This window comes from Portunus trituberculatus, chromosome 46 (genome assembly GCF_017591435.1).
Source record: "Portunus trituberculatus isolate SZX2019 chromosome 46, ASM1759143v1, whole genome shotgun sequence".
NCBI classification, from domain to species: domain Eukaryota; kingdom Metazoa; phylum Arthropoda; class Malacostraca; order Decapoda; family Portunidae; genus Portunus; species Portunus trituberculatus.
Window position 1 is genome coordinate 2,619,925 of NC_059300.1, and position 18,031 is coordinate 2,637,955.

An 18,031-nucleotide genomic window follows, 5' to 3' on the forward strand; every position below is an offset into this window, starting at 1 on the left:
GATGGTGGTACAGCGAACTAGTGTGTGTATGTGTGATGCTAGTACTGGTGTTATGGTGTTATGGTGTTAATAAAGTGCTCGTATGACAGTGGGAGTGGAAAAAAGCGATAGTGGTGGTGTTATAGTGGTGTTGTGACGCTGTAAGTGGTAATGGTGATGTTACGGTGAGTCAGTGGTAATAGTGGTGGTGTTTATGAACTAGAGTGAAGGCTAGATTAAATTAGAGTGAAGTTTGATGAAATTAGGCAGTGATGGTAATGTTGCTAGTGTTAGTGTGACAGTAGTAGTGGTGATGACGCTACAAGAGGATAGTGTGCCGATGGTAACTCTACTATTACTACCAGCAACACTAAGGCTGAAGTTATAGTGTGTTACTTAGTGTGCATGCAGGTGTCCTAGCGAATAGGTAAGGTGAACAGTGTTGTGCGCATGCGTAGACTAATGTTCAGCCGTGGCCAGCGCTGTTTATGCAGTGTGACAAGTGTGACGCCGTAAAGAAATTGATGTCAGTAGTGTGATTTTACTGGGCTTACTGTGATAGCGGTTTGGTTGAAAAAAAGTGTGATGATGCCCATTTTAGCCGAATTAATGTGACGGTGTTGGGTTATTTTAGCGGAATTAGTGTGACGGTGGTAAGTGTGACAGTTGCGCGGTTTTTAATTTAGTGTGACGATGCTCTTTTAACCAGATGAGTGTGAAAAATATGTGTGACGGTGTTGTATTTTCTAGCGAGTGTGATGGTGGTGCTGTGTTAGCGGAGTAAGTGTGACAGTGGTGTGGTTTATAACAGGCTTTAGTGTGACGGTGTTATTTTGAGGTTGAGGTGATGGTGTTGTATTTCTTTATCCTTATTGTAGGGTTAGTGTGACAGTGGTTAGGGTTTGGCTTACCAAGAATAGCGATGCAAAGATGGAATTAGTGTGTGGCAGTTTAGTTATGATTATTTTATGTAAGAGAAGAAATCTGGCCAAGGGCAACAAAAGTGGTGAACCCCTGCAGTACTGAGACGCATTTTTACCATAATTTTTGGGGTACAGTTAGACCATTTCATTTACATTAGGAAGGGTCTATGGAGTTCAGAAGATTAATGGCCACATGTGTCACTATTTTAATATCCACATAAGTTTCCGAAGTTGTATAAAATCACCAAATAGTAACAAGAATGAAAATGAAAACGTGTCATGGTAGTGAAGGGGTTAAACAAAAAAGGCCCACTTAGATACCAGTCCCCAAACAGTTCTGAGAGAGAGAGAGAGAGAGAGAGAGAGAGAGAGAGCCTAAAGAATGGGATAAATGACTAGAAACCTTCCCATTGGTGTGGCGGTGTTCCTTTAGGGAGATTAGTGTGACGGCATTGTGTATGAGCTGATTCAGTGTGACAACAGCGTGCTTCTAACGAGACTGACCGATGGAGGTAACATTATTCTTGCGTCACACTATCAGACACCGCCACCATCACACTAACCTGACATAGTATTGACTGTAGTGTGGCAAATAAAGAACATTCATATTAACGGGTTAGCGTGAGAATAGAAGAATTGCTCTGGATTTAGCGTAGCAGAATAGGAATATCGTGTTATCGGGGTTAGCGTGACATAGGAGAGTGATAGTGTCATGTTATCGGGGTTAGCGTGGCATGGAAGAATGAGAGTGTCTTGTTATAGGGGTTAGCGTGACGTGGGATGGTGGTAATGTCGTGTTATCGGGGTTAGCGTGACGGGTTTGCGAGCGTGGCAGGGTGGGAGTGTTGTGTTGCGTTATCGGGGTTAGCGTGACAGAGGGAATGAGCCTTCGCAGTATCGAGGTTGGGGAGAGTGGAACTAATCCATCATTCTGTTTAATGAGAACATTTTCCCTAACTCAGGATTATGGGTTAATGAAAGAAAACTACTCTTTCTCTCTCTCTCTCTCTCTCTCTCTCTCTCTCTCTCTCTCTCTCTCTCTCTCTTTCGGCCTAGCAAATATTTCTCTTAATTGAGGTTTTAAAGTAATAAGCAATGGATAATATGATCTTTATTACGTGGTGTGTGTGTGTGTGTGTGTGTGTGTGTGTGTGTGTGTGTGTATGTGTTTTCCCTCTCCTGCCTTTTCTTTTCCTAAATATTTCATCTATTAAAAACATTCTACACAATTCTTCCTCGCATACATGTCTTGTTTACGTCTCCTTCCCTCCCTCCCTCTCCCAGTCAACTGTTATTTATTCTATTCTACTCATCCTGTTCTCTAAAAGTAACTTAATTCTCCCATCCGTGTTCTATTTCCTCCCTTGTAGCCCCAACACCCTCTGTACCTCCTTCCCTCCCTCATACTCTCTCACCCTCCCTTCACTCTCCGAACCATTTCCCTTCCCACCCTTTCCTTAACCCCTCTTCCCCTTATCCCATCTTCCCTTTCTCCTGCGCTCTTCCCCTCCCCGTAGCGGTAAAAACCCTCCTCCTCCTCCCTTTTTTGTTACGGCTGGCTTAAAGAAATTTCGGCAGCAGCAATTACGTTCCCAATCGGATTAGGGCAAATCTCCACGTAAGCGGTAAAGCCGGTGGATTATCATAGACGCACGATCGCTCCAACGTGACTAGTCGCAGGCGGATCGTAAAAAGGCGCCGTAAACCTCTGGTCTTCCATGATGTGCTGCTAAGATGAATCTCCTGAATTATTGCAAGAAGGGCATTCTCTCCTCCTCCACCCCATCCCACCCAGCGCTCCCACCCTCCTCCTCCTATTTCTCCGTCTCCCCCAGCTGTGTGGTGTGCGCTCCCCAGTGAGTTGCTCAATCCCACTGTGCTTGGCAGCTTTGGGGAGGCGTGTGGTGGCGCTGCACGGGTGGAAGGAAGGAAGGGTGAAGTGAGGAGCCGTTACAGGCACTCATTCAGTCACACTCACTCTCACACATGGCGTGGCGGGTTGGACATGAAGCGCTCGAGGTGTTTCCTACACGGGGGCTGGACGGCAACTGAGAGGCTGGTGCGCGCGCAACCCCTCGGCGCCCCGAGCCTCCGCCCCCCGACGATATTATCTCAGTTGGCGCCTCCTTCTGTTGTCGTGTTGGGCTGGAGGTGGTGGTGCGCAGTCTCAGTGACATGGGCAGATATCACACGAGTTAGCCACCGCTCATAACGTTCCTATCATCATCAAAAAGAAGACAGAAGTGAGAGCTAAACTGGTGGGTCGTTACTGCGTCTGCGCGGCATGGCCCTAATCTAGGATTATGGAGGCTTATCTAAACTCGCTGTTTATAAAGTATGTTTTCGGTGGGAAATTAGCTAGTCGTGGATGGCACGACTGGAGCGACGTATCGACGGTGGTGCTGCGAGGCCGAGAGTAGTGTCGTGCTGAGGACGCCTTCCGCGACGACCTGGCTGAGCGGTGGTCGTAACGGGGCTTACGGCTTAGCACGTGGCAGTGACTTTAATCGGTGGCGGACCCCAACCTTGGTGCCGCCTCAGTATCTTCCCGCCGCCCCCGGTGACCATGTCTGGCTCTCCCGGCGTGGCACTCTGGCTGTCCCGGTGCCGCCTCGAGTAGTCAACTCTTCGCTGCCGCCTCCGCCAGCCGTCGCTGAAACCACCTAAGTTGGGAGTTTTGAAGCAACACTGCCAGCGGCCGCCCTCGTGCAGGGAGGGAGGTGGAGGGGAGCTGACCGCCCCGCCGTGACCACTAACCTGACCTGATCTGGCCTCAGCGATGGACTTTCAGAGCGCCATGGAAACGTTTGCTGAAGCGTGGATGGCGGCCAACACCAAGTCTCGCCCAGGCTCCTCCGACCACCAGGTGAGGGCTAAGCATTCGTGTTAGTGGTGACCGAGCTGATAGTGGTGTAAGTGACACCTGTTGGTAATGGAGTGGCAGGTAGAGACAGGTGCGGCGGTGGTGCAGCGCTGCCTGGGGAGTAGTGAGGCGGGGCTCATTCCAAGGCAACTCTCATGTAGACTCAACAACTTTCGTGTAAACCAAACTGACGCCCGCGGTAGTTATGACGATCCCAGTGGTGGCTCTTGAGACGCAACAATGAATATTAAATCTTTTCCTTGCTACCAGTGTGTAGAAAGTGGAAAATTGATAAACGAACAATAGACAAGGTGGACAATAAGTAATTTAATCGCAGTAGCCACTCACCGTCTCCTCAGAGCGAGAGGTGGTGCCGCGTGCAAGAGCCTCGTGTACCGTGCCTGCTCCCTACACGTGCAGGCGGACACCATCTGTGCTCCGCGGCGCCCCAGACTCACGTGGCCGCAAAGGAACCATTGCTAATAGGAAATCGCCGGGACTCGAACACCACGCGTGTGGTGCGAGAGCTGGGAGGAGCTGGCGCCGGTCGTAGGTGAAGGGAGCTGGCCGGGAGGGAGGTGGCGGCGGAGGGCAGCTGAATGAGCGGGGCACGAGTCAGGTGGCAGTAATTTTCTGATTCATTGATTGAATAAGTGATCGATTGCAAAGACCTTAGTAGTTTTATGTTGTGTGGCGACCAGGTGAGGTGACCAGGTGAGAACAATATTGGTGATCCTGCCAATTTATTGAGGTGTTATTTACCTGTCGAGAGGGAAAGTGATGACCGAGAGTAGCACGCGTTTGTGAGCTTTTGTCATGCATGAAGAGGTGCTGTCGACGGTGTTACAAGGGTGAAGGCAAAAGGTTCTTGCATGTTAAGGAGTCTTGGAACTGATTAGGGAAAAGAGGGATTTGTGAATAATAAACACGTCAGATAGTCAGCAAAAATCAAAAGGCGGTGTCGTCTTGGCAAGTTGTTTTTTCTGGATACTAGGATGTTAATGAAGACGTTAAAAGACAGGTGAGCGCAGGGATAAAACTTAATTAGGAAGACGGATTTGTATACTGTAGTTTGAATTAGTTTAAATTATTCATATTAGAAGTGACAAATATCAGAAGGACAGGGATTTATAAAGAGAGGTGAATGACTGTTTAAACGAGAATGTCGAGATAGTTGTAGATAAACATGGACGGGGAATAAAGTATAATATGTTTACAGCAACGAAATTTGTAATGCAAAGTACTTATTTTCATGGCAGGTGCCAGAGAACCGGCCTTCACTTATCTCTCCCTCACTCTTCATCTCTACATACACTATTCTCTATAAGTTCCTTCACCGTATGTCTGTCAACCGTATCTAGTTAAAATTATAATGCAATTACAGTAGGAAGTCAAGTATATATAGAAAGAGACGCGTTTAGTGGGAATATCTGGAAGAAACTGAAGACACGGCGGTGAACAAAAGGCGTAGAATATAATGAAATAGCAATAATATTCAGAAGGCAAGGGGTGTATTATGACTGTAAAGGTTTATTATAGAACGTACACAGGTATTTAGATCATTTTCATATATTTTGCGTTTAAGTTAGTTTAGGTGAAAAGTTTGAGTGTAATTAATGAAAATATTTGTACAGCAGAATAGTTTTTTTTTCTATCTATTAAGATCTTGGATATGAGATATAATTGATAAGGAGAAAGGCGGGAGGCATTCAAAGGACGAAGATTCTGGTGCTATGCGGAGTGATGTGTAAGGGAGGGGGATGTTATTTAGAAGAAGACGGTCAGTGGAAGGGGAATAAGGGAAATAGCACTTTGGAAATTTTTTTATCCGATGGTAAACTATTTTTGGGGTAGAAATATTGGCTATTTGAATGTTAGTACTTTCAGGTGATGGAAAAATGGTTAACATAAAGTTCCATGAAGAGCAACGGTACCTTCAGAATCTTGGTGTTCGGATGATATAATAAATTCATGATATGGAAATTTATAAGTCTCTGAAAGGAAGGTACCTTTAAGTAACGCGTATGGTTAAAGGAGGCAAGTGATTATGACTAATTTACTATAGGGAAATCATGCCTTAAAAATTCAGATGTCCGGAAGATCAAATTAATTCAAGACATCAAAATTTAAGTGTACATGAAAGAACTGTATTATTATTTTTTTATGAGTTGGTCTGTTAAAATGAGTGCAGGAGCATAACACACATTTAACTAAGACAAATAACACCTTAAAAATACAGATGCATGTCAGAAAAAAATAGTGTAAGGTACAGAATTTTGGATCTGTATAAAAGAAATCTTATTTTTCCCCAAGCTTCCACATGTTAAGAGCAGCAGGTGAAAAAGATTAATTTATATATCAGGCAACAAAAGGGACATTTAATCAAGGGAAACAATACCTTAAGAAGAATTCAGATCCCGGTAAGAAAAGCTAAAGTAAAGGGGAAGGTGTCTGAAGGAGAATTTGTTTAAGCTTTAGGGGATGAGTAGGTTAAGGAAGGCTGGAAGACTGGTGTCCGGGTAAGGGATTTGTCAGGGAAGCGTGGGTGTGCGGGGGATGAGGGTGAAGGTGTCCTGTAATGGTGTGGACACAATGGACAGTCGGGATAGCGAGGAGTGAGTGTCGCGGAGAAGGTTGAAGTGCACATGAGGTTGACATGCACATAATCTTGATATTCCAAGGCGGCTGCAAATTTTGGAAGCTTAGGATAGGTTAGGTTAGGTTAAGTTAAGTGAGGTGAGATTAGGAAATAAATTAAAGCGTGCTACAAGATCATGGTGGAATATTAAGTTACCTGTTTATATTCTGACTTTTTAATTAAGGACAGGTGAGTTGCGTTTTCCGTGGACACTCCGAATTTTTTTGGTTTGTCTTGCCGCGGACATTTGCTCTACACCCTCCTTCAAGGGAAAGAAGAAGAAATCAGCCATATATGTGTGTGTGTGTGTGTGTGTGTGTGTGTGTGTGTGTGTGTGGCGGGCGTATTCCGTAGCGCCGTGCCGTGTCCTGTCTTCAGTTCGGAACATCGGCGGTCGTATCCTCATCCTTACACGGATATGACTGAGTGAAAATTTTGAAATGACTCGCAAGTATAGGAATCGGCACATTGTTATTGGCATCATTATCAATATCATCATCATCACCATTACTACTACTATTACTACTGCTACTACAAACAGAATTAGCGCTACCATCAGTATAGAGGCGCCTTACACGTGGGTCCTCCGTTAGCAGAATCGCGGCATTAGAGTAACACTTCCCGCGGCAGGATGAAGGGATGAGTGTGATGAATGCGGGTGCGACAGACACCCGTCGGCGCCCCAGCAGGATCACTGCAGCGGGGTGGCGGGAGGGGGAGTGAAGCCTCGATCGCGCTGGGATGAGCCTGGGGTGTATCCGTGGTCCGGGGCGGCTCAGGGGAAGGCAAGGTAAGGAGAGGGAAGGGAAGGGGAGGGAAGTGTGGCGTAGCCCTCCCTCCGCCTCCCCGCCCAGCCCGCCCGCCTCCTGCACCTCCTCCCGGGCCGGTCGTGCTGATCCGCGAAGAGGGCCAGAAGGGTGTGCTTGTTGTTGTTGTTGTTGCTGTTGTTGTTTTGGGGTGGTGGTGGTGGTAGTAGTATTGTTTTGGTTTCTTAGGATAGAGAATGTTTTTAAAAATTTCTTGTATTTCATTCTCTCTCTCTCTCTCTCTCTCTCTCTCTCTCTCTCTCTCTCTCTCTCTCTCTCTCTCTCTCTCTCTCTCTCTCCGTATTATTTCTTTTCCTTTACTGTATTCATAATTTTCATTTTTTTTTGTGTTCATTTCTTCATCGTCTATTAATTTGTGTTTTTATTATAAACATGAGAATAATTTGTTGTTACATTATTATTATTATTATTATTATTGTTATTATTATTATTTTTATTATTATTTTTATTATTATTGTTATTTTTACTATTATCATTATTATGGCAGGATGCAAAAACAAGTTGGCGCGCCAGTATCCTCAAGTTTTGGTCTCAACGTGTCGGTGAACAAAGTGCAAAAACACACGACGTGACCTGAAAAAAAAACACGAAACAAAATAGATAAAAGCAAATAATAATCAAACTTCAGTGCGGCAAATTATCCCAAGGAGTGGATAAGTTAAGACGTGAAAGTGGCTAAAAAGAATACGATAAATAATTAAAGAGTCGATGCAGAAAAAAAAAATATGTTCCAAACAGAATCGACAGAAAAATATGATTGTTGGTCGAAATGTTGCTAAGAATGAAAAGGAAAAGGGAAAAAATGAAATAGCGAACGTGGAAAAAGAGAAAAATAACTGAATATAAGGAAGAAAAAATATAACGTGACGAATGAAAGGCATGAAGCACTGCACCGAAAAGAAAAGAAATAATCCCAATAATAATAGTAATAACAATAATAACAATTAGCTCTTCGGAAGAAAAAAAAAAGTATATATACACGCTGAAACTAAATACAAATCAAAAGTTGCTGAAGTAAAGTTTAGATAGAAAAATAAAGTGGGAGGATTTTCTTTCTGTAACGATATAAAATTGCAGGTGATTTTCAGTCTTCTTCTCTTGGTATAATCCAGATAAAAGAAAAAAATAAATAAATGGCGCGGATGAATACAGTCGTTTTGAAATTATAAGATGATCGCGTTCATAAAGTAATTATTGACTTAATGTGCAACGTCAATTTTTCAGTGTATTGATTATGATGATAGTGTAAGGGTGGATGTAGTAGTAGTAGTAGTAGTAGTAGTAGTAGTAGTAGTAGTAAGGAAGAGGATGAAAAGAAGGAGGAAAACAAGTAAGAACAGCAGGAGGAGGAAAAGGAAGAAAATGAAAAGAGACAAAAGGAGAGGATGAAAGAGGGAATTGGTAACTAGTAGTGATGATGATGGTGATGTTGATAATAATAATGTGAAAGGAGTTGAAGGAGACACGGGCTGATAAGGGAACCAGTAGGTAAACTGTTCGCCTACAAGCCCGTGTTTCCTCCACCACCTTCCACAACGCGTCACAATGTTCCCACAATAGTAATAATAATAGTAACTAATAATAATAATAATAATAATAATAATAATAATAATAATAATAATAACAATAATAATAGTAATAATAATGATAATGATGATGATTATAACAATAACAACAATAACAACAGTAATGATAAACCAACAGATTAACTCCTTAAGATCTCTCACCGTCAGGAGTGTTCTTAACCGTCCGTGTTTGTTAGTTTCTGTGTAGCGACGAGGCAGAAAGCGGCAGAGGCGGGATGAGGAGAGATGAAGCATGTCTGAGAGAGGCAGCCAGACCACGCGTGTCATTGATGTGTGCCGTGGATGTTGAGGAGCGGGAAGGACCATATTATGAAACACTTCAGTGTCGCAACCGTGACCACTTACAAAAGGGTCTGTAGTTGAAGTTACACGTATTTTTATAAATGTTTTACGATTGAAGTGACAGATTAACAAGATTTCTACATTAGTAACAGAAAAGACACTTCAAAACCCTGCTATTCATGTCTATGGCCTTTGAAAACAGTCGCAGTGAGAAAGTGAAACACGTGGGATGGTGTGTGTCTGTGTGTGTGTTTCACTGTTTGATCTGCTGCAGTCTCTGACGAGACAGCCAGACGTTACCCTACGGAACGAGCTCAGAGCTCATTATTTCCGATCTTCGGATAGGCCTGAGACCAGGCACACACCACACACCGGGACAACAAGGTCACAACTCCTCGATTTACATCCCGTACCTACTCACTTCTAGGTGAACAGGGGCTACACGTGAAAGATGACACACCCAAATATCTCCACCCGGCCGGGGAATCGAACCCCGGCCCTCTGGCTTGTGAAGCCAGCGTTCTAACCACTGAGCTACCGGGTGTGTGTATACAGTGTGTGTGTGTGTGTGTGTGTGTGTGTGTGTGTGTGTCGGGAAGGAGCATCGTGAGGTAAGTCTGTCGTGCCGAAGAGTGCGGCCGGACGCTAACCATGCTTCTCTCAGCGATCACCTCTCGTCTTTCTGAACGGCGCGATGGGCAGCGGGGACGTGTGAATTGAGTGAGCAGCGCTAATTGGCTCGTCTTGTTGAGTTTTGTTGTGCGCCATATATTAAGCAAAGCCTTCCTGCACTTATCCGCCGCAGCTTCTCATTCTTGGTGTTAATCTTACTTCATCAATATTTTTGTTCGGTTTATCTTTATATTTTTTGTTTGTATTACGCGTCATAATCTATCCGGCGCTTATCTTACTAATTCGCCGCGTATATTTTTTTTTCTTTTCTTTTTAGACATAAAGTGAATGTTTCTTTTTTCCTTTGTATAATGTTTTTTTGTTGTTTGTCGACTTATTTGTTTACTGTCCTTGTTCCTTTTAATTATCTTTATCTAATGTGTATTGATGGTTAAAAGTATCTCTCTCTCTCTCTCTCTCTCTCTCTCTCTCTCTCTCTCTCTCTCTCTCTCTCTCTCTCTCTCTCTCTCATCCTAGTTAAGCAAGTGTATTAATATCACCTTTCCTCACACTTAATTTCTTCCTGACTGCATTAAACTTTGTTTGATCCGGATACATGCACTTATTCCCCTTCAGCCACTCTCTCTCTCTCTCTCTCTCTCTCTCTCTCTCTCTCTCTCTCTCTCTCTCTCCAGCTAAGCGGTGCACTAATCTATTTAGCCTTTGTCCGCGGTGATAATCTGTCCTACACTTTTTTATTTATGGTTTCAGTACCATTACAGTCCCCGCATTAATACAAGACTGGCCTGTATGTTGCTTTGTACTCCCCTGTTTATCTAATTTGTTATTTAGTATGCTGGTTATTTGCACGTGGTGGTTGTTTTGTGCTGTTGTGTTGGTACTGTGGTTTGCAAGAATGTCACTCGCATTTTTCTTTACTGTTGGTTCCTCGAATCTTATGAAATTTAGTGCAAGTACGGCGGGAAAAGTTCATACAGTGATTATTGTTGTTCCTTGACGGCTCGTTTCAGTTGACGTTTGTTGTTCAGGCAAGGGAGAAGAGACTCATTAAGCCTCATGGAACGACAGATGAATAATATGTAAATAGATAACCCAGCATGGTGTGATGGTGAACAGGTATATGGTAAACATGAAAATCGTACCTCTTTTTTTTTTTTTGTGGTGGGGGTGGGGGTGGAGGACAGGGCTGTATATAAGTGTTCTTATATTCATACATACATACATACATAACATTACATTTAGTTTTATTCATCTCCACATTTATATAATTCGTCTTTATACAAAAAATAATAACAATAATTTAACTCTAAAAATTTGTAAATAAAAATTATGTGATAATTTTGTGTCGTTACGGTTTCATACATAGTACTTCATTATACCTCGATTTGTGTTAATTGTATAGTCATTGTGATTATTTCGAGTGACAACTGTTTTATAGCAAATTTATGACCGCAAACACTTTAAAACACTTGATTGTATTTCTCAGCAGAAGGGGAAGGAATAAATGGCACATGAAGTATAGCGACAAGCTTTCTGTACAACCTCTTAGAAGTACAAACAAGCGTAAGAGTATTGCAGTAACTATGCACTCATCAAGGGAACAAAAATAAGTAAGAAACTAAATAAATTCATAAGTAAAGCCTTCTCATAATGCCAATTCCCAAAAGAAACTACGCGAGAAATATTAGACTAAGAAGATGGTCATTTTAGTGTATGAGGTGTCTTGATCTTTACTCTATTTATTGTTTTTATTATGAAATGATCCCGTTCGTCAAACAATTAGGAAAGAATGGCGGTGTTTTCGCTGATCTGTTTGCTTCACTGTTTATACCGAACTTTTTTTTCTACAAATGCTAGTTTTTGTTTTAATTCTTTTGTTATTGTGTTTTTGCGTCATCGTCTGTTTGCTTTTGTGTGTTTTTTTATTTATTAATTATTCTTTTGTATGTTTTTTTCTTTCTTTTTTGTTTATTTGTTTATTTACGTGATTATTTTTGTTACTACATATATTTGTAATTGTTATTATTATCAGTATTATTATTATTATTATTATTATTATTATTATTATTATTATTATTACAATTATCTTTATTATCATTATTATTGCTGTTATTATTATAATTATCATCATTATCATCATCATCATCATCATCATCGTTATCGTTATTGGTGTCTGTGTGTGTGTGTGTGTGTGTGTGTGTGTGTGTGTGTGTGTGTGTGTGTGTGTAAGTGTGTGCGACGATGGTAACCTACACAATTAATTTTATAACTAACTTATTTCACTATTTAAGCACGCAACCACAGCCTCAACACAACTCAACACAACACAACACAACACAACACAACACAACACAACACAACACAACACAACACAACTCACTACAAACCAAACCAAGTCAAACCAAACCTCACCAAACCAGACCAAACCTAACCTAACCCAGCCAAGCACCACACAACTCAGTACCGGCCACATACTGCAGCGAGTCCTCTCCTCTCACCAACTACATCACCACAGCATTAAACATTATTCTGGCCCCTGGGTAACGTGACGCAGCTTGTTGTTTGTCCATCTGTAGCACACACACACACACACACACACACACACACACACACACACACACACATCAAGGAAGACTCTTTATAGGTGGCTAGATGGGGGTGGCATGTGACTGATAGAGGAAGAGGAGAAGGAGAAGAAGAAGGAGGAAGATGAGGAAGACAAGGAGGAGGAGGAGGAGGAGGAGGAGGACCTTTTCTTTCCCTCATTTTATTATTGTCGAAAGGAAGAGGATGTATGGAGAAGAAGTAAGAGTAGGCATAGTGAGGAGAGGAAAGAGGAGAGGAGGAAAAATAAGGAGGTAATGAAGACGAGATGGTAAAAAGTGAAGGAAAATGGTTGTGATATCAATTGTGTTTTTGTTTATCTATCTGTGTATCTATTTATTCGTTTATTTATCCATTTGTTTACTTATTTGTATCAGTGTATTGGTTGATTACATATTCTCTCTCTCTCTCTCTCTCTCTCTCTCTCTCTCTCTCTCTCTCTCTCTCTCTCTCTCTCTTCACTAATAGCACTAACACACCACCACCACCACCACCACCAACACACTAAGGAAAGCGACGTGAGGGATAAATGTTTGCGCCGATATTATGAGATTAGAGGAGAGAGTAGGCTAACACGCCCCCCCTGGTTCCTAGACCGGCGTGTCATCGAGCACCAGGAGGCAAGTGCAGCCCTCAGCTCTCCGCGGTCACCGGCAGCATCGTGGGTACAGCGGCGGGGACGGGGAGGTGTCATTCTGTATGGTATATCTGGAACTTCCTCCGCGCCGCATCTCCGCTACATTGAAAGGCTCTATGTAGCTGAGATTATACTGGTTTTCAAGGGTGCTTTTATGTTTCTAGTGACATTTTTTTTTTTTCATTTAAGAAGGGAAATGTCTTTTTTTTTTTAACAGCGGAAGCAGTCTTAAGAACCAGATGAGTCGTGTATGTGGTGTTAGGTGTAGTGGTGTAGTGAGAGAGAGTCAAGCGTTTCTGAATACTACTGGCCTCTCTGTGGTGATTATATAAAGTATTCTGAAACATTTCCGCTCAGCACATTCACTAAATTAGAAAATATTTAGTTGAAGTTATACGAGTTTCTAAGCGTGTTCTTTTTCATGGTTCTAGTGACAGATTGATGAATATTTCTTTTTGATTAAAGTCAACAACAGAAACAGTCTCGAGAACCAGAGGAATCTCACTGCACTCTCATCAGACCTTTCACCTCCTTGCATCGTTGGCTTATAACAGGTTCCAGTGGTGCTTATTTTGGGCTCCGAGTGTTTTTTTTTTAATGACACGTTAACTAGCATTACCCGACCTGCAAACTGCTCACAGTCTTATACCGATGGCTCTTTAATATGTTCCAAGGTCATTTAAGGTTTCTAGTGTTTTGCTCCCTCTAGTAACAGTTTAACAAGGATTCTGCGTCCTCAGACAAAAGATCAATGACATCCTGACTAATTAGCTCCACATTTTTTTTTCTAGATATTCCAAACTTAATCCAATGTAATCCTGACTGTTGTTCTGGCGGTTTGATATAGTTAGTCTAGGTTTTTTAATCTAGACTGACGTAATGTAACATGAAGTAATTCAAGGTAATGCATCCCCCAAAAAAGTAGCAAAATTTAATTGTTAACGTAGGGGGTTACATTTAGAGAGAGAGAGAGAGAGAGAGAGAGAGAGAGAGAGAGAGACTTACATAACAAAAAAAAATCAGCACAGGTAGATACAGGTAAGAGTAGCAGCAGGTATAAAGAGGTAAACAAACAGTAAAACACACGTGAAGCGAAAATAAAATACAAAAGCACACGGGATTCGAACTGACAGGGAGAGAGAGAGAGAGAGAGAGAGAGAGAGAGAGAGAGAGAGAGAGAGAGAGAGAGAAAGGGAAAAAGTGAAGGACCTTATTTCTTGCCCTTTCCCCTCCTCGTGTCCCCGGGAATCAAAACAGAGACCGGGAAATGGGAGGGATGAGGGGACTGGAAGAGGAGAGAGGGGTGAGGGGAAGGGAAAAGATGGGGGGAGGGAGAGCGATGGTGTTGAGGTAAAGCACAGTAGCGATACACCTGATGCTACCTGTCCTTTTGGTGGGGTCGTGGGAGGAAGGAAGGGAGTGATGGAGGGGGTAAAGGCAGAAAGGTAAGGGAGGGAGGGAGAAAGGGAGGGATGGACAGAGGGAGAGGGAGTGAGGGAGGACAGGCTTCTATATAGTAACGGGGTAAGGGAGTGGGGAGTGGGGAGGGCGGTTTTATTGTGAGGGAGGAGTACTTGTGTTGTGTGGTGGTGATGTTAGGGAGGGACGGAATGAGGGAGTGTGTGAATAATTGAAGGAGGAAGGGACAGAGTGAGTGAGGGAGTTAAGAAGTGAGTGAGGGAAGGAGGTATGGAGGAAGGGAGAGAAGAAGAAAGGGAGTGAGTGAGTGAGTGAGGGAGGGAGGATGTATAGTAGTGAGGAGGATGGATGGAGGGAGCGAGTGTCTGGTGGCAATAGAAAAAAAATGTTAGCGTAGAAACAAGAATAGAGGAAACCACACCAAATTAGAAGAATATTTTTTGACATGAATGTGAATTAGTATGAGAAGGTTTAGTCATTTGTATACTGCAGTAGAGGAGTAGCCTGTGTGTGTGTGTGTGTGTGTGTGTGTGTGTGTGTGTGTGTGTGTGTGTGTGTGTGTGTGTGTGATGGCTACGGTGAACATGAAACGCATAGTGAGGTACGAGACACGAGAGGGACTGAGTATACGTTGACGGTGTATGAGGCACGAGTAGGAGAGAAAGTATGCGTGGGTGGTGTGTGAGGCAGGGAGGTTGGCAGGGAGGGTGGAGAGGACATCGTGAGGGGAGTGTAGGCCGTAGGATTAGGAGTGAAATAATGTAAGTCGAAGGTAGGGGAAGCCGGCGAGAGTACATGCCGTAACAGGGTGTGGGGGAGGAAGAGTGCGGGGCGTCGGGCAGAGAAGCAGAGACATAAGTTACCCTCCATCCACACAGGTAATAGTTAGTAATTAACGCACCTGTTGTCATCCACGCTCAAGTCACGGCAGTCAGGTCTTCTTGGTAATCCTGGGCGAGTAGTTGTTTCATTTATGTATGAGGAAATCTGGCCAAGGGGCAACAAAAAGTGCTAAAATAAGCGTCATCGAAGTGCCTCCCTAAAAAAGAGAAACAAAAAAATATTGAAGAACCACTCATTAAAAACCATTAAATTACCACTCTACTAAAAATTCTCATTGAAGTGTCATTCCCTAAAAACGTATTGAAGTGCCACTCCCTAAAACTAGCCCATATCGAAGTGTCACTCTCTAAAAAAATCTTTGCAGTGCCACTCTCTAAAGAAAATCACAATGTAATGACATCACCCCAAAAAAACCCATTCCATCCATTCCATAAAGAAAGCCCACATTGAAGTGTCACTCCCTAAAAATAACAGTGAAGTGCCACTCAATAAAAGGCCTTACTGAAATGCCACTCCCCCAAAAAATCCCCACTGAAGAGCCTCTCCCTGTAAAACCCAAAGGAATATATAAAGATTACGAGACGTGTCTGGAAATCACCATGGAAATCGAAAAATAAAACTAAAAATCATAGAAATTACTCGCATAACATTACGAAGCACCACCATACGAGATATATATCAGGAAAACACGACTATAGAAATTAAAACACCCAAGAGAAGTAAAAAAAAAAAGTGCTTGAGAAAATACGAGACTCAAGGAAACACGGACAGTGCACAAATAAAACAAAACACTATGGCATGTTGCAGGTGCAGAGAAGGGTGGCGAAGGGTGGCTGACGGGCAGGGAAGGGATGAATGAAGCGCAGGACGGGAAGGGCAAGGTTGATAGTAATAGTGCACAGGAAGGAAACAGGAACAAGAGAGGTGGTGAATCTGTGGCATAGCTAGACACATCAACCGTGGCCTGTGTGTGTGTGTGTGTGTGTGTGTGTGGGTGGGTGGGTGGGTGGGTGGGTGTGTGTGTTTGTGTTTAAGGAAAAAACGAATTATTAATGTTTAAGGAGTTTTGGAGAAGTGCGCTCAGTCAGGAGGACCAGTAGCGATAATGTAAAATGAATGAACGATTGAGTAATTGATAACGACGCCGCAGCAAGTCACGTAGCGCAGCCTAACCGTGAATGCCAATGAATAACTGGGTCATTAGCACCACTTCACCAAAACAACACACTCAGTAAGGTAATTTAGCTGTAATAGTGGCGGTAGAGAAGGGATGAGAATAGATGAACAAGAATATCTAGATTAGTAAGGTAAATTAGTAGTAGTAGTAGTAGTAGTAGTAGTAGTAGTAGTAGTAGTAGTGCAGCAAAATTAATGGCGGTGGGGGAAGGATAAAGTGAAAGAGGACGAACTCAAGCAGCAAGGTTAGTAAGGTCAGTAAGTAGCAGTAGTGGTGAAGGCAGCGGGGAAAGGGGTGGGGAAGGATGAATCATGGCGGGAAGGGTTACAGTGAGGATGAGGGTGGGCCGCCGACACTGAGGTAACAAGGAGAGGTGGCCGAGATAAGATAACAAGACAGGTTTATTCCAATAATCGTAACCCACTCGAATGCAACATATTATGGCGATAACCAGCAAGTGGAAGTAAACCAAGAATATCTCCGCAATCCGTTATCGAGGCACGCCAGTATCCAGGGAGGAGGAGGAGGAGGAGGAGGAGGAGGAGGAGGAGGAGGAGGAGGAGGAGGAGGAGGAGGAGGAAGAAGAAGAGGAGATGCTCGGTGCAATACTCAAACGTTAGGAACAGAAAGGCACCTCTAGTTGTTCCTTCGCCAAGTGGTGTGTGTGTGTGTGTGTGTGTGTGTGTGTGTGTGTGTGTGTGTGTGTGTGTGTGTGTGTGTGTGTGTGTGTGTGTGTGTAATTTTGTCGCATCTCACTAGTCTCAGTTTCTTTTCCCTTATTTTTCTTTCTTTTCCTCTTTTATCGTTTCTTGTTTTTTTTTTTTTCTTTCTTTTTCATTGCCTCTTCTTCACTTTCTCATCTGTCATCTCTCTTTTGTTTAATTTCATCTTTAATTACTTTGTCATCTTTCTTCCTTTCTGCTTTCATTTTTTCTGATATTTTCCTTGTTTTATTTTTCCGTTTATTCTTTTTTATTTACCATTTTTTTCCATTTCTGGCTATCTTCTCTCTCTCTCTCTCTCTCTCTCTCTCTCTCTCTCTCTCTCTCTCTCTCTCTCTCTCTCTCTCTCTCTCTCTCTCTCTCTCTCCATTTCTCCCTCCTTTCGTTCATTTCTTCCATTTGTTCCTTCTTTCCTTCATTTCTTCATTTACACTCTTACTTACCTCTATTCCTACTTCCTCTCCTTTCTCTCTCTCTTATCCTCTCTTTTATTCCCTCTTAACTCTTCCTTTCCCATCTTTTCCTCTTCCTATCTCTCCCATGCGTTCCTTCTTTTCCTCCCCCTTCCCTTTCTTCCTTCATGTTCCTCCTACTCCAATCCCTCCTTCTCTTCTCTCTTTCTCTTTCTTCCCTCTCATCGTCCCCCAGCCAGCATTCATTCTTCCCTTCCCTCTTCTTTACCCCTTCCCTCCTTACCTACTCCCCCCCCCATTCCTCTCCTCCCCTTCCCCTCCCCATCTTTCTGGGTTATCTCAGAACACCTGTTTAACATTACAGAACCTTCCCATGATAATTGTTTGTTTTCACTTTGCATTCCCACCTTTCTGTCTCTCCTTAGTCGCCTTTTTTTCGTCTCTCTCTCTCTCTCTCTCTCTCTCTCTCTCTCTCTCTCTCTCTC

The 18,031-nt window shown here is 43.0% G+C and overlaps 1 protein-coding gene across 2 annotated transcripts in view; it reads left to right on the plus strand.

The window, feature by feature from the left end:
* The first annotated feature begins 3,054 nt into the window (after window positions 1-3,054).
* Window positions 3,055-18,031, plus strand: part of LOC123519912 — a 168,746-nt gene continuing 153,769 nt past the window's right edge. For both annotated transcript variants that reach the window (XR_006679124.1, XM_045281600.1), the window contains exon 1: window positions 3,055-3,768. Coding sequence is in view for 1 of the 2 variants with exons in the window: in XM_045281600.1 (XP_045137535.1) it covers window positions 3,682-3,768 (87 nt within the window). In the remaining variant the exon portion in view is untranslated. The remainder of the gene's footprint in view (window positions 3,769-18,031) is intronic.